Source organism: Phyllosticta citriasiana (genome assembly GCF_038021145.1).
Source record: "Phyllosticta citriasiana strain CBS 120426 chromosome Unknown IWZ02scaffold_1, whole genome shotgun sequence".
Lineage (NCBI taxonomy): Eukaryota > Fungi > Ascomycota > Dothideomycetes > Botryosphaeriales > Phyllostictaceae > Phyllosticta > Phyllosticta citriasiana.
Window position 1 is genome coordinate 1,570,253 of NW_027117278.1, and position 19,641 is coordinate 1,589,893.

General features: G+C 55.3%; 8 protein-coding genes across 8 annotated transcripts; 5 read left to right on the forward strand and 3 right to left on the reverse strand.

Moving 5' to 3' along the window:
- Nucleotides 1–159: 159 nt before the first annotated feature.
- Nucleotides 160–4,358, forward strand: IWZ02DRAFT_439588 (rab-GTPase-TBC domain-containing protein). The gene has a single exon (XM_066766788.1). It carries the CDS (start codon nt 501–503, stop codon nt 3,915–3,917), a length of 3,417 nt encoding a protein of 1,138 aa, XP_066627174.1. The 5' UTR covers nt 160–500; the 3' UTR covers nt 3,918–4,358.
- Nucleotides 4,228–6,113, forward strand: IWZ02DRAFT_504621 (origin recognition complex subunit 6-domain-containing protein). Its single transcript, XM_066770365.1, has 2 exons — nt 4,228–4,718; nt 4,803–6,113. Exons 1-2 carry the CDS (start codon nt 4,537–4,539, stop codon nt 5,968–5,970), a joined length of 1,350 nt encoding a protein of 449 aa, XP_066627175.1. The 5' UTR covers nt 4,228–4,536; the 3' UTR covers nt 5,971–6,113.
- IWZ02DRAFT_439592 (uncharacterized protein) lies at nt 6,097–8,236 on the reverse strand (the record flags this gene model as incomplete). The annotated part of the gene is made up of 1 exon (XM_066766789.1): nt 6,097–8,236. A coding segment is annotated over exon 1 (1,718 nt), but the record flags the coding sequence as incomplete, so codon positions are not given.
- A 1,367-nt stretch (nt 8,237–9,603) lies between these two features.
- On the forward strand, nt 9,604–11,504 carry IWZ02DRAFT_486683 (MFS sugar transporter-like protein; the record flags this gene model as incomplete). The annotated part of the gene is made up of 5 exons (XM_066769285.1): nt 9,604–9,638; nt 9,689–9,797; nt 9,852–10,083; nt 10,143–10,907; nt 11,089–11,504. 5 exons carry the CDS (start codon nt 9,604–9,606, stop codon nt 11,502–11,504), a joined length of 1,557 nt encoding a protein of 518 aa, XP_066627177.1.
- Nucleotides 11,505–11,711: 207 nt separating this feature from the next.
- On the reverse strand, nt 11,712–13,579 carry IWZ02DRAFT_467068 (lariat debranching enzyme, C-terminal domain-containing protein; the record flags this gene model as incomplete). The annotated part of the gene is made up of 3 exons (XM_066768535.1): nt 11,712–13,313; nt 13,363–13,467; nt 13,520–13,579. 3 exons carry the CDS (start codon nt 13,577–13,579, stop codon nt 11,712–11,714), a joined length of 1,767 nt encoding a protein of 588 aa, XP_066627178.1.
- A 134-nt stretch (nt 13,580–13,713) lies between these two features.
- Nucleotides 13,714–14,644, forward strand: IWZ02DRAFT_18398 (uncharacterized protein). Its single transcript, XM_066762331.1, has 2 exons — nt 13,714–14,478; nt 14,582–14,644. Exon 1 carries the CDS (start codon nt 13,812–13,814, stop codon nt 14,451–14,453), a length of 642 nt encoding a protein of 213 aa, XP_066627179.1. The 5' UTR covers nt 13,714–13,811; the 3' UTR covers nt 14,454–14,478; nt 14,582–14,644.
- Nucleotides 14,645–14,731: 87 nt separating this feature from the next.
- On the forward strand, nt 14,732–16,292 carry IWZ02DRAFT_467069 (ZPR1 zinc-finger domain-containing protein; the record flags this gene model as incomplete). The annotated part of the gene is made up of 2 exons (XM_066768536.1): nt 14,732–14,881; nt 14,931–16,292. 2 exons carry the CDS (start codon nt 14,732–14,734, stop codon nt 16,290–16,292), a joined length of 1,512 nt encoding a protein of 503 aa, XP_066627180.1.
- A 994-nt stretch (nt 16,293–17,286) lies between these two features.
- IWZ02DRAFT_394446 (uncharacterized protein) lies at nt 17,287–19,483 on the reverse strand. The gene is made up of 2 exons (XM_066765567.1): nt 18,637–19,483; nt 17,287–18,584 (listed from the first exon to the last, which is right to left on the reverse strand). The coding sequence occupies exons 1-2, from the start codon at nt 19,342–19,344 to the stop codon at nt 17,778–17,780; spliced, it is 1,515 nt and encodes a 504-aa protein (XP_066627181.1). The 5' UTR covers nt 19,345–19,483; the 3' UTR covers nt 17,287–17,777.
- Between the last annotated feature and the right edge of the window lie 158 nt (nt 19,484–19,641).

Genomic DNA, 19,641 nt, shown 5'->3' on the forward strand with positions numbered 1-19,641 from the left:
TAGGGCACAGCAGGTCCATAGGTAGGGCTCAGATTGAGTTGTGTCGAGACGCCGGTCGGGAACGGGGCAACTGGCGGAGGAGCCACTGCCACGGCCACGGCCACTGCCACTGCCACTGCCACTGCCACTGCCACTGCCACTGGACGGGACCATGAGGTGGCCACCACACTCCTCCAGCATACCCTAAACCAAAACCACCATCGACCCAACAAGCCGTCGGCTGTTGCTTGTTTATCGTCGCGACATTCCCGCCCTTATTTGTCTGTCGCTCCCTCGAATGCTCCCTTGCCGATTTTCTTTTTCTTTTTTTTTCTCCCCCTCCGTCTGTCCTGCGTCTCATCCAGATCCTCACCTCTCCTCCTCCTCCTCCGCCTCCGCAACTCATCCCAGCACAAATGACGCAGAGACTGCGGCGCTGAACTCACCCTGCATGCCCTGTACCCCAACGCCAACGATTATTTGACGCCATCTCCACGAAACTCACCTGCCCATGGTCGCCGATGGATACTTTGAGCGACGAACGCCTCCGCCGCACCTCCTCGACCAACTCCGCTTCTTCGAGCAGCCGCAAATCCTCCACCGCTAGACGCACGCGACCTCGAAAAGCTGCCTCCAATGCCTCGTTGGCCAAGGCAGCAGGCACGCCATCCGACGACAAGAGCTTGACCTCGTTTCCCTCGCTTTCTCCCTCGCCCGAAGTCTCTCCCATCGCCACGCTTGCAAACGACCAAGAAGATCCGCAGACGCCCTCACCTGCCTCGCTACACACACCCGGTCTGCCAGACCCTCCCACACTGCGGAAAATATCCAAGCCGCCAAAGTCGATAGTTGGGAGCTTGTTGGCAGCGACACCGACCTCAAATGGCCGCTCCGCCCTTTTCGATGATACCCCGCGCGATGCTGCAAGCGTGCCGGGGAATCTGCATCATGCGAGCCATGACTCCATTGAGCGCATGGTCGCTCGGCATGGCGCCGTCGATCTGATCAAGCAACTGGCCACCGACCTGGCACAGCGCGACGCTCAGATGACGGCGTTGCGGCGAAAGGCAGAAGAGCGGGAGAGGCTGCTGAGGAAGATGCTCCAAGAGTGCGAGGTTTCGAACTTGGATATTGAAAAACGGCTCCGCGATCTTGACCGTGGCCCGCACAACGTGGCTGGCGAATCTGGCGATGCTGGCCGGAAAAGGCAAAGCATAAGTGAAGTAGACGGGGTGCACCCAGAGGACGCCATCGATGCTCACGTCGCCCAGGCACTAGCCGAGCAACACGATGGGGAGAGGGAGTCGATGCCGCAAGTTGAGGATGATTCCTCCGTGACTGCTTTTCCAACGCTGGGGGACAATCTGTCGGTCACCTCGGGAGACTTTGGGACGACGAAGCAAAAGGACTCCAAAAGCTGGAAGAGCTATGTATGGAGCGGGTCCACAAGCAAGCTGCCGAGCACGACTCCGAGCATTGCTAGCAACCATGATGAAGAGCCAACGTCTCAACCGCGGTCAAGGGCGTCAAGTGGGTCCAGGAAGGCGCTCAGTGGCGAGACGTTCATGCCGCCACCGCAGACCAAGGGGAAAACCGGGATCAAGCGAATTGATAGCGAGGAAGAGCCTTCAGCATCCTCTCGCAGATCCTCGGGTTCTGTGGCCTCATGGGCTCTGCGGCTGGTGGCTGGCAACAATCAAACTCGTGAAGGAGACAAATTGGCCAGCCTGAGAGGAAGGCCCACTGCAAATGGTCAGAATTCCAACCGTTTCACGCGCAACACTTCGATGGAGTCATCCAAGACCACCGGATCCACGCCAATATCTGGCGGTCCACGTGCCAGACCTTCGAGAGCTTCGCTTGGACCTAACGGTACAATCAAAAACCTACCTTCAGATTCTGCACGTAGCAAGGCTTCGAGTCTGGGCAGTCCGGCTCCGATGCAGAGAACGCCCAGTAATATTGGGCCTGTGGAGATGGACATGATTCTGCCCGAGGAGTCCAGGCCGCCGACTTTGATGCCATTGCACAACATGAGTGAAAGCGCAGAATTTTTGACGGACAGATTTGGATTCATCTACGATCAAAAGCGAAAAAAGAGACAAGCCGAAGCTGCGGGGGCTGCTATCCAAGGGACTCGCCCTCACGCCAAATCTGAAGTGGTTGGTAAAGCACGAGAGAGCCTAAAGATGCACTTGGAAGGTGAACAGGCAGTCCAAGGAGCTTCAGAGGCACGTCCGCCAAGCATTCGCTCTTTGGATGAAGAGACACTCAAAACCAAGGGCTGGCAAGACTATCTCAAGACTGCAACCTTTCCGACCGAGTTGTTGTCTCACACCCCATCGGCCGCACCGATTACCGTGATAGATGCGAATGATATTCCAAAGGCGTCATCACAGGTAGTGGTCTCCAAGTCCGGATCCTATCCAGCTTTGAGCTGCAATCCTGAACCATCGCCGTCCCACGAGACATCTGCCCACGCTGAGCTTGCGCGGCCCTCTATCAGTGGACCAACAAGCCCATCGAGAATTCTCGGGAGCCCTCAGCCTGATCCTGTCAAAGTTTTACTCGAACAGCTTACAGAGCTGCACGACTCACTTCAGCGGGAGAAGACGGTGAAGTGGAATGACTTTCTCCGCAAAGTCCGCGCAGAGCGTAAGCGTGATGGAGATGCGGTGGCAGCCAACGAGGGACGTTCCAAACTTGCCATGCCGGAGACATTACTCACTGATGGAGAGATTGTTGGCATTGCAGGAGCTGGCAATAAAGGCAAAGTAGGACGTGCCAAATGGAAGGAGTTTAGGAATCTGGTCCTGAGTGGCATCCCTGTTGCGTACCGCGCAAAGATCTGGGCGGAATGCAGCGGCGCTGCTGCCATGAGGGTACCTGGTTACTATGAGGACCTGGTCGCCAACGAAGTTGATGATCCAACAGTGGTTTCTCAAATCCAAATGGACATCAACCGCACCCTCACCGACAACATCTTTTTCCGCAAAGGCCCTGGCGTCCACAAGCTCAACGAGGTCCTTGTCGCCTACTCGCGTCGCAACCCTTCTGTTGGCTATTGCCAGGGCATGAACTTGATCACCGCCTGTCTACTGCTCATCATGCCGACTGCCGAAGAAGCTTTCTGGGTGCTTGCCACGATTATTGAAAACATTCTTCCCGAGTCCTACTACGACCACTCGTTACTTGCCTCACGCGCCGACCAGGTTGTGTTGAGGCAGTATGTCGCAGAATTGCTTCCCAAGCTTTCACAGCACTTTGACGCGCTGGGCATTGAGCTTGAAGCTTTGACGTTCCAATGGTTCCTTTCCGTCTTTACCGATTGCCTGTCAGCAGAGGCTTTGTTCCGTGTCTGGGATGTTGTCCTGTGCATGCACGATGGCAGTACCTTTTTGTTCCAAGTCGCTTTGGCTCTTCTCAAGCTCAACGAAAAGTCGCTAATCGAATGCGACAACCCGGGCGCTGTCTATCACTACATCAATCAGCAGATGACTAACCACGCTATCAGCATTGACGGTCTGATTCAAGCCAGCGAGGCGCTGAAGAAGGTGGTCAAAAGAAAGGATGTCGAAGAGCGCAGGGCAAAAGCCATGGAGAGGGAACGAGAAATCATGAAGCAGCGAGAGGAGTTGAGAGCTGGTAGACTGAAGAAAGCCGACGAAGCCAGAAACGACAACGCGATTACCGACACGACATCACAGGAGCAGGAGCAAACAGGCCTCGAGCAGCTACCACAAGAAACACAGCTTACTGATATGGTTGTGCCTCAAGGTGTCAACATTACGCCACCAACTCCGACCACGCCGGAAACCATGGCATCATCCGTTTCCTTTACCTCTTCAAAAGATACAGAAGACGAAGATTACGACGATGACGAGACCAGGAGTCTCACTCCAATGCCCATAGATGAAGAAGTCTTGTGGCGTGCATAGGAGGAGACTGACGACATTCTTTATGAAATTTTTTCTTGTGTTTTTTGCATGCCCGCACAAAGGGAGGGCTCTTGGTGCTTCGGGGATCACGAAGGGCTTGGCCCAAATGGATTTGGCTTACAGGCTGGTTGGAAAGCATTTGTCGGCGCGAGTCTCCCCTTGTTGATTTGCGTCAGTCTTTGCTTGACGTGCCCCACCCCCATCACTTGCCAAATTTAGAAATCACTCGCTGGACAAGGCTGTCATGTTAGGTTGTCGCTCTTTGTGTGTCCATGTGTTGTTAGTCTGTCTGCTTTTGGCTCGTTTGCTCCGTCTCTCATTCCGGGCGAAGAGATACCCCCCCCCCAGTTGATGCCTGGCCCTGTCTGCTTGCTTCAATTCACTCACTAATAGTACCAGAAGAACAACTCACATAATTATACACGGCATATGAATTGTCCAGATATCAGAACTTTGGCTTTGGCCGAGATAGACTACTTACCTACCTAGGTGAGACATATGCACACACCTGACTTCGCGCGAGCGCGTTGTTGCTCCCGCGCCAAAGCTTTCCCCACGTCTATTATAATCCTGGACATTGACACCTTCACACCTCCACCCCACAACCCGACCTGCAACTATGAGCAGACCCCTCGAGCAGGCCCTCGCTGGCCTCATTCCTTCACACAATGGCCCACTTCCACCCGAACTCACCACAATGGCCTCATCGCTCCTCGCTCAGTCGCGCAGCAAAGCGTCGAGTCTGAAGCCGGAGGAGGAGATTGCGCGGACGTATGCATGTGCGCATCTGGCGTGCGAACGGTATGCAAACAATCGGCTCCATCAATCCCTGCGAACAACGAGACACGGATGCTTGGACTAACACGGGGGAAATTGGTACGACAGGCTCAAGCAACGGCTCAACCTGCCTGCGATACAACCACGACCGCCCGTCGCGCCGCGCACGTACAGGAAGGTCTACGACTACTTTGAGAATGCGCTCAGTGGCACTGGGACGCCGCGCAAACAACAACAGCAACAACAACAACAACAACAACAAGGATACAGCCGCGCAGGAGGAGGCAGCGCGGCGAACACGCCGGCGAGCGCGGGGAGACGGCGCCGGGCCGTCGTGGAAGCAGACGAAGACGCAGCGGGGAGAGGGCGAGCGACGCCGCGCTCCCGAGCCGCAGCGACAGGCGCAACAGGCGCAACAGGCGCAAAGGACTTCGGCGGCGAGCCTCCGGAATGGATCATGCCGCTGATACGCACGCTGTGCAAGACACTCGACGCGCCCGCCGCGGTGCCGCACGTCTACGCCGGGCTGCGCTCTGTCCTCCGTCTGACGAGCTCTTCGTCTTCGCTACCGTCGTCGGGGACGCGCGGTCGGCCGACGCGAGAAGCGGCGCGCGCGAAGAGCGGCGGCGGCGGCGGCGTCGCTGAGGGCGACATTGCTGCGCTCGTTGTTGCGCTGGTGTTTTTCGTCTCGGTGCGCATGGCAGGCCGCGCGACGGGGAAGGCTGAGCACGACGCACGCCGCAACAAGGCAGCCGCAGTGCTCATGGACTGTGGATATGCGAATGGCGTCGACGACAAGGCACTGGCTAAGCAAATCGACGACATGGTGGCGCGGGCAGGTGAGCAGAAGTGGGTCGACGAGACGCAGGAGTGGTGGAGGAACGTTGGAGAGGGCGTGGGCGTGGGAATTGGCGACGATGATGGCGACGACTCGGGAGACGACGCGGATGCTGCCGGGGACGAAGACGGCGACGTCGAGATGACGGACGCGCCGGCCGCGGTGCTGTCGGCTGAACGCAAAAGACAGCGGCGACGCAGCTCGGCAGCTGCAGGTGGTGGCGACAAGAACGCGTCGACGCCGTTGAAGCAGAGCAGAGCCGACTCGTCGTCTCTCCGCGGTGGCTTGGGCACTATGATGCAGGAGAGCGTCGACTATCTGAGCGAGGAGAAGAGGAGAGACTACAAGGTGTGGAGGGCTAAGATCATGAAGCAAGTCGAGGCCATCGAGAAGGAAGATGTGGCGAAGAGTAAGGGGAAGAGCAGGGCTGGCGGCTGAGGTCGCGGTTTGGCAGCTGGGGAGATTGGAGCGGGGACGCGTCGATGATTTGATACCCGGATGGATGCACGGAGCTTGGGTGTAGGAGAGGATTGTCCTCGCAGGTAGACAGATTTCAAAACAGGAAGACGGTTCTAATTTCTCCTTCTTCTATCCATATGTTTTGATGCCCACAACACCCACCTTAAGGGCTGTCGGTCTCAGAACTCAAGACTGGTTGCCTGAATTTTCTCTTCAACCACATATTCCCTTTTGAGCAAGATCCTACCTTATTTTACCTTGCCCACTCAATCAACCATCCTATCTGCATCTTCCCCCTGATCTACCGCCAGGATCTTCAACCTCTGCTCAACACAATCCAGCGCTTCCTGCACGCCGCCCACCTCACCGGCGCACAACAGCGTCTCAAGCGAGTGCGCCAGCCCACTCCACGAGCCGAAGTCTGCCTTGCGCGTCGACTTGGTCGGCGGCAGCGCCACAAATGCCGGGTAAGTCAGGAAGCGCGGCGTGTGGTTGAAGAGCTCCAGGTGCGCCTTGAGCTGCGCTTTTGTGGGGAAAGTTTTGGGTCTTGGTTTTCTGATGTATTGTTGTTGATCGCCATCACTGATAGGAGCAGCCGCATCTGCCGCGGCGGCCTGGCAGAATGGACAGGCTAGTTTGATCCCGCCGTTAGCTGTGAGCAGTGCGCTCGCTTCGGCTCGATTGCATAATTCTGTGATTCGGCGCGGCGAGAGGTCGGCCGTGGTGCTGACGGGCGTGGATTGCTGGTAAGATGGCAAAATGTACTGCTCGAGCGTGCCGCCGCGCAGCGCGGTGTTCAGGTCCGCCAGCGCGATGCCCGAGCCGCACTGGCCCGTCTCGAGATGGTGTAATAGGCCAGAGACGGAAGGGTACTTGCGGTCGTCAGAGCAAAGGCTGGCACCGCCGGCGCTGGTGTTGAATGGGCAGCTGATGCTGGTGAATGGGTCGTGCCAGCCGCGAGTGCGGTGGTCGTGCAGCGTCTTTGGTGATGTGAATTCCTGGGCACAGATACGGCAGCGCAGGTTGATGTGCATGAAGTTGGCGCCTGACTTGAAACCGCCTTTGTAGACGGGTATGGAGGCTCCCGGTCTTGTGGCGTCGTTGCTGTGGGATGCTGGAGGAGTACGAACGTGGTAGCTCAGTGGACGCTCTTCAGTGGCGGCATCTTGAAATATTTCGCTGCGGCTAACGCCGTGTGTGTCGAGTAGGTGCTGGCGCAGGCGATCAGGTGTCATGAATTGCTCATTGCAGACTCCGCAATGGCAGTGGCCGGTCGCTCTTTGGTGTTCGATCAGTCGACTTTCACAGATGAATATGGTGTAGCAGGAGATACAAGGGTGGTGTATAAACAGTTGGTGGCTCCACATTTCTTCCCATGTGTCAAAAGGCCGGCTGCAGTTTGAGCACGGGAAGATGGTGGTATCTGGAGGCCATTCTGCCCTCGCTGGGGTATAACCATCGACGAAGACGCGGCCACAAATGCACTGAAGGGGAGCATTCGAGCCATCATCTTTCATCTGGCCGCCACAGACGCACAGAACTTCGTCAAGAGTGTTGCTTTCGAGTGCCGTGGTCTTGAGGCTGCCCTTTTTGGTGTCCCAGTATCCCGAATGGTGTTCTAATCTTTGATGCGACAGCAAATGCTGAGTGGAGCCCCATAATCTACTACAAATGCACCGGAGAAAATGGACAGCTTCGTATCGATGTCTGTTAAGGTCCTGGTACGTTGTGAAAGCCTCTCCACAAACGCAAGCTCCATGGCCAGTGGCATTTTGGTGGGCTCTTTGAGCTTTTTTTGAGTTGAAGTAGCGGCCACAGACGCATTTGTCAGTGTAAAGGGTGATATCTGGGTGCATCTCATGGAACTGAGATTTGGCTGAAATGCTCTGGGCTCGATTGGTCTGCTGATCCCAATGCGCACGCACGGAAGTTTCGGGCTCGAACGGTATGAAGTCGGCCATCTCTTCGTCTTCTGTCGTATGCGCCATGGCGTGTCAACGAATGCTTGGTTGAGTTCTGGAGCTAAGAGAAATGGGTAGTTCGAGTTTGGTGATGGCTTTTTTTGTCTTGTGTTGTGGTCAACAGGTCTGAGTCACTGGTGAGCGCCAAATCTCAAACCAGTTCGGATTGGGATTGATTCATGGGGGCCACAAGCATGAGTGCAGTTGAAAGATTGCTCCTTGAGTGGAAACGTCAACGGTCATGGCGTTGCAAAGCCTTGACCAGCCGGTAACCAAAGATTTACTTCGGCGCCGGCGCTGTTGTCGTCGTGGCGGGGAGAAGCGCTAAGCCTAAAAGGGAACCCCTTCAGTGCTCCGCGGGGATGAGGTTCTCTTCGCTCCAACAACAACTACCAACACTCCAGCTTCTTCCCCGTTTACATCGATCCATCTCTTTGGCCATTGACGCCCGACGATTGAGAAGTAAGTACTGAATTGGCAGATTCTGGAGAATGGATTCTCCACAGTTGCGACATTTCCTGGGTCTGAAGTCTCCGCGTCATTGGCTGCGATTTCATCGCTTCTACCAGCCTTAGGAGTACGCTTGCAAAACACCAAGCTTTTCAGCCCTTCGCCCGTCATACTTGGCCGCGGGTGGCGTTGTAGATTCCAACGACTGGCTGTTTTCAATCAGCAATCACAATGCGTGTCCACACCAAAATCGAGCCCGCTGCCGTGCAACAAAGTCGAGACGCGCCCAAGCTTCTCCAATCTGGCAAATGTCGATACGGATAATTGGTGGATTTATTCTTACGGCGCCAGGATGTTTGTCCGCTTCGGTTGCTGCTGGCCACGCGCCTTCACGACGTTAATCATGGTTTCTGAACAGTATTGACTGATGATTGCTTAGGTGTATCAGATGGAAAATCAGGAAACAAGATGGGTAAGAAAAGAAACGAAAAGCATGTTCCAAACTAGTCTACGTGCATCAGACCCTAGCCGGTGACAGCAACATCTCCGGTATCCACACGAGTAGATTGGTTTACACCACCCGCGCTCAGCTTCGCTTCTATTGAATGCAGTTGTCAACTTGCCACGCCAATCGTGTTTCGTATCTACAAAACTGTATTCATCCTCTGATCGCCTCTCTCGCCTCGAAGCCTTCCAGCCATCCTTCGTGTGGACCGTCGACCATGACCACCTCGTGTGGAGGAACGAAAAGCCAAAATGCGGAGTAAGATAGACCAGGTTCCACCACACCCGTTCCACGCCTCCTGGGGCCCCGGATTTCGCATCTCGGCGTAGCAGACCCACCCACACAGGTGGTCTGTCGCTCCACCCAACAAGTCGTCTGCCCCTCATTGGCAGCCGACACGTTCCCAGCCTGCCATTTCAAGGAAAGATTGCGGCCGGATGGATGCCCTGCAGTCTGCATCTGTGTGCGGAATGGGACGCTGACCAAAATGGCGCATTGTCTTGATAGCCCCATGTTTGGGGTGCAACCATGCGGCTATATAGAAGCCCTTGGTCGGCACAAGCTTGGCTTTCTCTTCTCCAACGGAAAGTCGTCCAAGGCGCTCGTCGTTGTTGTCTCCTCCTAAGCGTCCAATTCCCCTTTCAAGATTGTCAACATCCTGTCTCGCAAGGGAGAAGACAAGATCAGCCATTCAAGATGGGGCTCATGACAGCAAAGAGAGCGTACAATTGGTAATACTTCCAATAACCGTCTTTCAAGAAAATGGCTAACCATTGGAAAGGTACATATCTCTTGTCGCAGCATCGTGCATGGTGCTCTATGGCTACGATGCTTCCGTCTTCAATGCCGTCCTGGGTTCTGACAATTGGTTGGAATGGTTCAATCACCCCGTGTGTACAGACTGTCTCGGCTCTCGCACGAACACTTCCTAACATGACTTCAAGGACTCGCAAACCCAAGGAGCTGTCAACACGGCCTACACAGTCGGCGCCATCGTGGGGGGCTTCTTCTTCGGCGGCCCCCTGGCGGATTACTTCGGCCGGCGGGTAGGCATGGCTGCTGGATCTTTTCTCGTCGTTGTTGCGACCTTTATCCAGGCGTTTGCACCCAAGGGTGACATTGGAGCCTTTATTGGAGGTCGAGTGCTCATTGGTCTAGGCCAAGGTCTCGCATTGAGTAAGTCCAAGTCACGAATGCTTCCAAACAAGACCTTCCCTGACGCAGCTACCACTCAGCGGCTGGTCCCATCTACATTGGCGAGCTCTGTCCGTCCGAGATTCGTGGTACCATCATGGCCTTTTGGCAAATGTTCTACAGCGTTGGTTCCTTCATCGCCTACTGGGTCAACTACGCATGCCAGGAGCACGCCGAGCGGCTGGGCCATTGGGACTGGCGCATGGTCGTCCTCTTCCAGCTGCTGGTGCCGGTGCTCATCATCGTACAGCTATACTTCATCCCTGAGACGCCTCGATGGTACATCCAACACGGCGACAAGGTAGAGCAGGCGCGCGCCAGTCTGAGCAGAGTCCGCGACACGGATCAGGCTGTCGAGGACGAAATCTTCGCCATCCGCGAGGCCATCGAGTTTGAGCGCGAGGCCATTTCGAGCGGCTACGCAGCGCTGTGGCGCGACCGCAGCGTGCGCAAACGGCTGCTGCTTGCGCTGGTGCTCAACGCCGGACAGCAAATCACGGGTCAAGGCTCGCTCAACTCATACTCGACGCTCGTTTACCAGAAGATATTTGGCAAGGAGAGTTCGCAGATTGCCCTCATCAATGCGCTCAACGCCACCTTTGGCATTCTGTTTACCCTCAACGCCGCGTGGACCGTCGACCGCTTCGGCCGCAAGTTTTTGCTCATTGTCGGCGCGCTGGGCATGTCTGCGTGCATGATTATAGTCGCCAGCGTTGAGACGCAGACTCCGACGGGTGCAGATGGCACCAAGAGCCATCCTGTCGGCATAGCCATCGTCTTTCTCATGTTCTTATTCGCATTTTTCTGTAAGTCCTACCACATTCCCTCAATCAAGGTGTCCGAAGAGATGGCAGCTCCCTATAAGAAAAGGGAGTAGTGCATAGCCACTCTCTATGCCCAGACGCGGCATCAGAAGCTGCCACTTCGCTTGACACTCACTGCATCCTTCCTCACCCAAAAATCCACCAAGCTAACACGCTCTCGCAGACAAACCGTCATGGGGCGCCACAGTATGGATCTGGACCAGCGAAGTCTTCAGCATGAACGTGCGCGCGCAAGCCGTGGGCATGGCATCGCAGACGCAAAACGTGGCCAACGCCATCGTGCAGCAATTCTTCCCCACGTTCCTCAACAACTGCGGCTTCTACGCCTTTTACATGTTTGCCGGCATCAACGCGCTGCTGGCCGTCTTTACCTGGTGGTGCATCCCCGAGACCAAGAAGGTCGCCCTCGAGGAGATTGATGTCCTCTTTGGCGGCAGCAACCACGTTGAGCGGGGCGCCGGTTTGGTTGGTGCCGCAAAGGCGAGGAGGGAGATGGAGGTTGAGGAGACGACGACGAGGGAGGGCAAGGGTGGTGGAGAGGAGAGGGAGAGGGTCAGCGAAGTGCAGGCGAGTGCTTAGATTATTGGCCTGAAGACAATTTGCACTATTCGATTGAGCATGCGAAAATTCCAGTGTCGTCAGCATAGGCCATCTTCGTGTCTCCAGAATACGTGCTAGTAAAGAGTCAGTAACGACAAAAGTGCGATAAAGGGTAGTTCAGTCGCACTGGCTCACAAGCACCTAGTGGTCAAGCCAATGGCCTACGAATCTTGATTCTCACAATGGCTATCTGCCGCCCCTACCTCTGCCCCTGATTCTTCCCCTGCTCCTACCACGACCACCCCGGTGATGATCACGTCCTCGGCCCCCATCACGTTCATGCTGCTCCAGCTCCGCATCACCCCTCTCCTTTCGCGCCAACCTCTCCTCAGGAGTCGAATCAAATGGCACCGGGATCTCGAGCATGTCACAGAACGCCTTGGTATGCGGATTCGTGTACTCGAGCGGGAGCCCCGACGTGTCGAGGCCGGGCGCCTCGGGCTCCGCCGTCCACTCAAAGTTTGTCGGAATCTCCATCTTGCCCTTTTGGACTACGTTCTCCTCGACCCAGGCCTCGTGTCGCTCAATAAGCGGGCGGTAGTACGCCTCGCCCCTGTCGGCGGGGACGCGGTAGTTGGGGTCGCCAACAACGAGGTCGGGCGCAAAGGCACGCGTGATGGCCAGCCATTCCTTGTCGTAGCAGAGGCGCAGCGGCTTTGTAAAAGTGCGCTCCATCGTGGAGATGGTCGGGATTTCGACGAATTGGAGGAAGTCGCGGCGGGGGAGGCACTTGTCGAGTGCGAGGAATTTGGTCTGCTTGTTGTGGATGGTGTCGGGGAAGGGCAGAGGCTCTGGTCTGCTTGGTTCTTCGGGACGTGCAAATGATGCCGGTAGTTGCGCTCGGAGCTCCTCCGCTACTTCGTCTGCGCTCGTGCCCGTCCCATTGCTTTGCTTTTCGGTGGTGTTGGTTTGAGTATGCTCCTGTGCAGCTGTGTCTTCGTCCATGTCTAGCTCGATTTCCTCTGTGTTGTTGACCGGAGCCCCCGTCTTGGCTTTATCTTGTCCAATTCCGCCACCTCTCTCCATATTTATTTCGATCTCGTCCGTGTTATTCACTTGCGCTTGTTCAGTCGGTTTCTCCTGTGCTGATGGAGCTTCTGCATCCAATTCCATGTCTAGATCAATCTCGTCGACATTCTTCTGTGGTGCTTCGGTCGCAGTGGACCGAGTGCCCTGTTCGCCAGCCTGCGCAGTTTTGTCATGGTCGACAATGGCTGTATATTTACAGTGCAAATGAGCGCTGAACCAATGCGAAGGCCGCAGTCGCTCCATTACAAGCTTTGCGGCCACGCTTCCAAGCCGACCCGATTCAGCGTCGGCGCGGAAGAATGGTTTCTGACCGAACAGCGACCGATGGTTTCCTAACCACTCAATCCCCCTTGGCCAATCGTGACTTATGCCAATGTCAACCTGCGTTCTTATCTGCAACAGTTTTCGGGCGTCCCATTCGCGGACGTGGTAGACGCTCCTGATGTCGTCTTCGGAATAGGGCAGTCGCTCATAGTGCGGCTTCCTGTATTGGTACCCCTTGAAGATACCAGAAAGCCCAGCTATCCTCAAAGGGCCTAGCCGAACAACGTTGGCTGTTCCCATGTAGTATATGTTGGGCGCAGCCCAGCCGCCGTAGAATAGCTCCGAGAGATGGTTGCTTGCTTCATGGTTGCCGCCGACGAATATGGTGAGGTAGGGTGCTGTGCGTTTGCCCGAGTAGTATTCGTGAAAGTCTCCGAGTTGTCGGTACTTGGGCGGGACGGCCATGCATTTCAGGTCTCGACTATTGCGGACTGCCTGAAGAGGTCAGAGATGCCATTTGGTATGGATTTGATGGGACGCGTACTTGGAAATCACCGCCTATGATGAGCAGGTCTACACCGTCATGCCATCCCTTCTGCTTGCAAGTCTGCGCGATTGAAGCATAAATTGAATGGAGGGTGCCGTGACCCTGGAAAACTGTGAGCCTTGGTCTACATTGCCAGCTTTTGGACAAAACTTACACAGCCTTCTACAGCGACGCGCAAGGCCTCCATTTCATGGTACTCGATGTTGGGGTCCATGTCAGAGCGAGATGCGAAATCTTGGTTGACGCGACGTGGGGACGTGCGGGTCGCGTCGGTGGAGGTTTTTCATCTCGGGAGATCGCCGCCAGGGCAGGGACCAGGCCAAACAATCTTCCACCTCGCAGGCGTCCGCCTTCCTCACCACCACAAACCTCTCACCAGGCTGAATCGCAAACATCTACCGTCACTCAACAGTGCATGATCGCCCAAGGCGCTGAAGATACAAGCAATGGAGACGAAGGACTTTGCAGCGCGACTCAGATTTCTTGACGAATCTGCCCGCCTGCTGTCTTTTGGAGCGCCAGAAACTTCTTCATTTCTCGAAGCACAGCATGACCGACTCCTATTGGAGCATGGCATGACTGTCCCTGAGACGCGGAGAAGGGAGGTGTGCAGCGCTTGTGGGACCATCTTGATTCCAGGCTACTCTTGCAAAGTCTTGCATGAGCGGAAGCGACCTGCTGCGGCCCAGAGGAAAGGGCTAGAGGGACGGATTGCGAAGCAGAAAGACGCCCGGGAAGTCTCAAACTGCGATGATTGCAAGGAAAAGGTCTACCTCTGCTCCAATTGTCACAGCGCAACCCGTGTCCCACTGCCAGCAGCAAGGGCAAGGATGAACAAGGTCAAAAAGGGGATTCAAGCACCGTTGCCGGAGGCCCAAGCATCCTCTTCTGAGACGAGCACCACGGCAGGGCCAAGCGCAGCTGTCGCAGAAGAAAAGCTGTCGAGTACGGCCAATGTCAGCAGCAAGAAGCGGGCGAAGGCGCGGAGGGGAGGGCTTCAAGCGATGCTGGCAAACAGCAAGAAAGAAAGCAAGCCAACATCGCAAGGCTTCGGCCTCGACCTGATGGATCTTATGCGCAGCGCTTGATTTGAGCGACCAGGTATGATCTCAGGTATCAACATCAAAGGGTCCTCGACGCACGGCCCAACGCGGGGCTCGGCTGCAGCGTCATAATGGAACTTTTCGCACTGGAATCTTCTGTTGACTCCAAGCAGCTTGCTAAGCCCAAGACTCATCTTTCAATCCCACCACTGTTCTCTCGCCACACACCCTTGCGCATAGAAGCGACACTCAACACATACCCTCTGGATCAATTCTGCGCAAAACAAACACTTCGAAATCGGACCGCGCAACACAACCTCATCATGTCGGTCCCTGGAAAGAGCCTCGCGCAGGACCTCTTCGAGGATATGGGCCGCAAGGTCCAGGAGGCCAGCGCAAACATGACAGCTGACGGCGAGCCCTCAAAACTCGTCGAGGAAATTGAGAGTCTGTGCATGAACTGCCACGAGGATGTACGTTCCGCTGAGAATTTGCAAAAAGAGTATACTGACTTTGCGACAGGGCACTACGAAGCTCCTGCTCACCAGGATTCCCTATTTCCGCGAGATTGTCATCATGTCCTTCGAATGCCCCAGCTGTGGCTTCAAAAACTCCGAGATCCAACCTGCTGGCGAAATCCAGCCGCGCGGCGCAAAGTACACCTTCAAGCTTGAGACGGCAGAAGACCTCAACCGCCAGGTCATCAAGAGCGATACTTCCGTGTTCAGGGTCGAGGATATTGACCTCGAGATTCCACCGGGTCGTGGCCAATTGACCAATGTCGAGGGTATCTTGCGCATGATCCACGGCGATTTGGAACAGAAGCAGGAGGAGCGGAGACAACTGGTGCCCGAGGTGGCTGCCAAAATCCAAGAAATTCTGGACACGCTTCAAAAAATGTTCGAGGGCCAAAGATTCCCCTTCACTGTCTTCGTGGACGACCCCGCTGGCAACTCATGGATCCAACCGTCGGTCAACGACATGGCCGGAAAGCTCATCAAGAACGACTATGCCAGAACACCCGATCAAAACGAAGCGCTTGGCCTGGCTGCCAATACCGAAGGTGGTGCTGAGTCCACCACTGCTGCTCCAGCGCCCACGATCCGCCCCGAGTACCAAGCCACACAAATGTACCCCCAGGCACCTGAGCGGCCCATGGTCAACAACGTCGATGAAGACGATATTGTCGAGAACCAAGTCTACTCGTTCCCGGCCAGCTGCCCCGGCTGCACCAAGTCCTGCACAACCAACATGAAGATGGTCAACATTCCGTACTTCAAGCAAGTCGTGCTCATGAGTACTGTTTGTGACCACTGCGGCTACCGAAGCAACGAAGTCAAGACGGGCGGCGAAGTGCCGGACAAGGGTCGGCGTATCACCCTCAAGGTTTCGAGCAAGGAGGACCTTTCGCGCGACATTCTCAAGGCCGAGTCTTGCGCCATGCGCTGCCCAGAACTCAACCTGCAAGTCGAGCCGGGAACGCTAGGAGGCCGCTTCACCACAGTCGAGGGCCTGCTGACCAACATCCGCGACGACCTACACAGCAACATCTACGGCGACAGCGAATCGAACCACGACTCAATCGACGCAACAACCAAGGCGCGCTGGGACGCCTTCTTCGCGCAACTTGACAGCGCAATTGGCGGCAGCGCTACATTTACCATTGTCCTCGAGGACCCGCTCGCTAGCAGCTACGTGCAAAGCTTTGCCGCGCCCGAGCCCGATGCCCAGATGACGGTCGAGGACTACCAGCGCACTGACGAAGAAGAGGAGGACCTCGGTCTCAAGGACATCAAGGTCGAGGGCTACGAGAACGACGTGGAGATGCACGAGGGCGAGAAGGAGAAGGAGGAGTCGAGGAAGAGGAAGGAGCCGACACAGTAGAAGCACGTATGGCTTTTCTTCTCTTTATTCATTCGGTTTTCGGGGATGATGACGGTGATGATTGTGATGACGATGGGTCAAGGCAAAAAGGGGGCGGTTGGCTGGACCTGATGACCATCTCCTGGAGTACGTTGAAGATGCGGCGGTTCAACTCGGGGGAACGCGCAACACCAAAAGTCAGACGATGGGTTTCTTGGATGCTACATTTTCTCGATTTTTCTCATTTTCTTTCTTCTGATTCCACGGTATCTTCTCATCACAGATAGACAGGCGGGCGGCAGCAGCAGCAGCATGATCATCATCAATGGACAAACATATCACAAGATCCCAAACGATAATATGCATTCAGAACCACCCAACTCCCCTCCATCATATGCACACGTACCTCATCTCCACCTCCACCTTTTCCAAAACGCCGGTAACCCAGTCAGCCAGCCAGTCCTCGCATCATTGCGGGGAAATGGACGGAGCATCCCACATCCCATACATGCGTCCATACCACAGGGAGTTACCGACTGGAATAACAAAGAAACGACGCATGCCACGCCACGCGCGCGCGAAAGGGGGTTTTCAGCATCATCTCGCATCTCGCATCTCCATACCTACCTACCTACCTACCTACCTTACACACCACACACGTACCTACTGACACGGGTGGGGGAGGGGGACATTGGGGAAATGAAACATGCAATTTCGAATTTGTGAGGGAAAAGAAGAAAAAAAAAAAAAAAAAAAGTTAGAGAGTAGGGCGAGCGTGGAATGGACGCGACCGGTCTATTCGACTCAAGGGATGGTGAGTGAACCTGGAGTTGGGTAGATAGATGGTCGGAAGGAGCAGCCGACCGACCCACCGAGACAAATGACGCATATCCTTTCACCCCTCAATGCGATTGCACATCGACTCGACTCGACTCGAAGGGAGCCGCGGGGGTGAGTAAATGGGTGTTCTGTCGCCTGCGCAGTCCGAGTTTCACGCTTCAGAAGAGGCAGATGATTCTTGTTGAAATGTTCATTCATTCAGTCATAAGCAAATTGTAAAGTCGTCCTTGTCCCGTTCGTTCCCTACAGAGCAAGGGGAGAATACAAAAGGAAAACGTAGCCCGCGAGGGCCAATCAAGTCTAAGCGGCGTATGGTAGCCATATGAAAAGAAGAAACGTAACTAGAAAAACTACCGCTGATTCGCCAAATAGTCCAGTTTGTCCCATGGTCATGCTGCTTGTTCAGTTGCGATGTCCAATTTCCGTCCAGCGGTAATTCTGGGCCTCATGTACCATTCGTTTCCGTTTTATGCGCCTGAAATTGAAAAGAAGATGTTGGGAATAATATGACAAAGTCCCCGGGAAGCTGTGCTCGGAGTGTTTGAAATCCGTAGGGGTGTCTGAAGGAAGCCCAACGTGATCGATAGAAAGATGAGTAAAAGAGAAGCTATGCTCGCGAATTTCCAGGGAGCTCTCCCGTGCGACGAGACGTCTCGGAGATGACTTTCAAAGCTTGGTCTCCTGGCGAAGCGTGTCGCTCAATCGACGAGCTGTAGAAGGAGCGCTAGAACTCGAGGCGGAAGAGCTGCCGACAGCACTGACGTTGCCAGTACGCGAGCTACTTGCAGCATCTGAGCTACGAGAAGCGCCCGAAGTCGGACTGGATGTAGTCGAGTTGCTGCGAATTTGACTTGCAATTGCTTGGCGACGCGTGTTGATGAGCCATTGCTGCTGTGTTCGCATGGCGACAATAGCAGCTTCAGAGCGAGCCATTTCTGTGTTGAATCGTAATATTTCATTTTGAAGTTGCATGCTGGTGCGCGCCTCAGCCTCGGCAATGGCGACATGCAGACGAGAAACTTCGTTGCGCAACGCTTCATGCTGTTCAATCATCTGATGGACTGTTTCGGAGTCGGGATTGCCCAGCTCATCGGCGTTTTCATGGCCTGCACCCCCAAGAGGAAGAGCGACCATGGTCTGCATGTCGTTGATTGTATTCTCGAAGGCGTTTTGGCTACTGCGAAGGTGCTCCACGGTGCGATGAAGCTTTGAATTTTCTGATTCAAGAGTTTCCTGCCTATTCTTCATTTTTTGGAAAACAGGAAGCATCTTGACCATGGTGCAAGTCTTTTCATGACCAGCCATATGCTCCCTAGCTGCCTTGACGTCGCAGCCTAGCTCCTGGCCGGGACAAGCAATCGTGGCTTTGAGGCACTCATTCTGAACATGGGGTTGGATAAGGCGGCGGACGACATCAGCGTCGCACAAGTGGCACTTTTCAACGAGGTTGGTGCAGAGCCTCAGCTGGTGATTCTTGAGGGAGTCGAGTTAGCCGGGAGTCATCCAAAAAGGACTTGGCACTTACCTCAAGTTCAATCTCCATCATACGCTCCCCGCAATGCTCACAAGAGACATCGGTGTGCATACATCCCTTTTCAACATCCTTGGCCATGACTGGGTGCTGGCAGTGGCGAGCAGAGCAGTCAACCATTCGGTAGTGGCAAGAATAGTGAAGGTGATCTTGCACGTCGCCCCGCTCGCCAGACCATGAGCAGCCCAGCGAGCCGTTGGGGCACTTGATCATCATCTCGTCCAGCATGTTTGTAATGATTCTGGAGACGTCATACGGCTCGGTGGTAAGATCGAGGTTGCGGCGACATGTAGGGCACTTTGCGCGGTTGCCGTTGTCATTTTGGCGGATGGAGGTTTGGATGTGCTGATCGAGACAGTCCTCGCAGAAGGTGTGCTCGCAAGTGAGGACCCTTGGCTTGACATAGGGTGACAGACAAATGCGGCAAATGAGGTTGTCGTTTGGTGGGTGGACCAGGTCGAGCTGGCGGTAGTCTGCAGGCGTCAAGGACTGGGCCCTACCAGCCTGTGACGTCAAGGCGCGGAGTTCGAGAGGAGACGGGGCACTGGGTGGAGCGCCGACGATAAGCTGCGGGGGCTCGTCGCCGATCAGCTCGTGCAGGTCGTCGGTGTTTTCAATGGAAACGGCGGTGCTGGCCTGCAGCAGTGGAGTGTCTGCACGGCTCGAGGCGCTGGAGCTGCGAGAGCTATGGTCGTCGGCCATGATGGATGGCTGAGCGAGCGGAGGCGATGGAACGGAGGTCAAGTTGGCAAGTCGACATGAGCTGAACGGGCAGGCATTATAAAGCTGCGTGTCGGAAGCGTTGCACAGAGAGCAAAAGGGAATGCTTCAAGGTGTGAAGTTTGGGACTGAGGTTGCGGTAGAATCGGCTGCAGCAGACCCAGGGACCGTGCCCATGCCGCATGCAGACTAGCGCCCGTCCGGGATGATCCGGGGACGGGCAACAGCCGAAGTGCCGACTTGACGTGCGACACCACGGGCCCAGCACCTTACCTTGCA

What these genes read in the sequence shown, in the direction of transcription:
- IWZ02DRAFT_439588 (XM_066766788.1), top strand. Translation starts at nt 501, where the DNA reads ATGGATACTTTGAGCGACGAACGCCTCCGCCGCACCTCCTCGACCAAC.
- IWZ02DRAFT_504621 (XM_066770365.1), top strand. Translation starts at nt 4,537, where the DNA reads ATGAGCAGACCCCTCGAGCAGGCCCTCGCTGGCCTCATTCCTTCACAC. An exon ending in GCGCATCTGGCGTGCGAACG is followed by an intron (nt 4,719 to 4,802) that starts GTATGCAAACAA and finishes TTGGTACGACAG; the next exon opens with GCTCAAGCAACGGCTCAACC.
- IWZ02DRAFT_18398 (XM_066762331.1), top strand. Translation starts at nt 13,812, where the DNA reads ATGGAGACGAAGGACTTTGCAGCGCGACTCAGATTTCTTGACGAATCT.
- IWZ02DRAFT_394446 (XM_066765567.1), bottom strand. Translation starts at nt 19,344, where the DNA reads ATGGCCGACGACCATAGCTCTCGCAGCTCCAGCGCCTCGAGCCGTGCA. An exon ending in TGATGGAGATTGAACTTGAG is followed by an intron (nt 18,585 to 18,636) that starts GTAAGTGCCAAG and finishes GACTCCCTCAAG; the next exon opens with AATCACCAGCTGAGGCTCTG.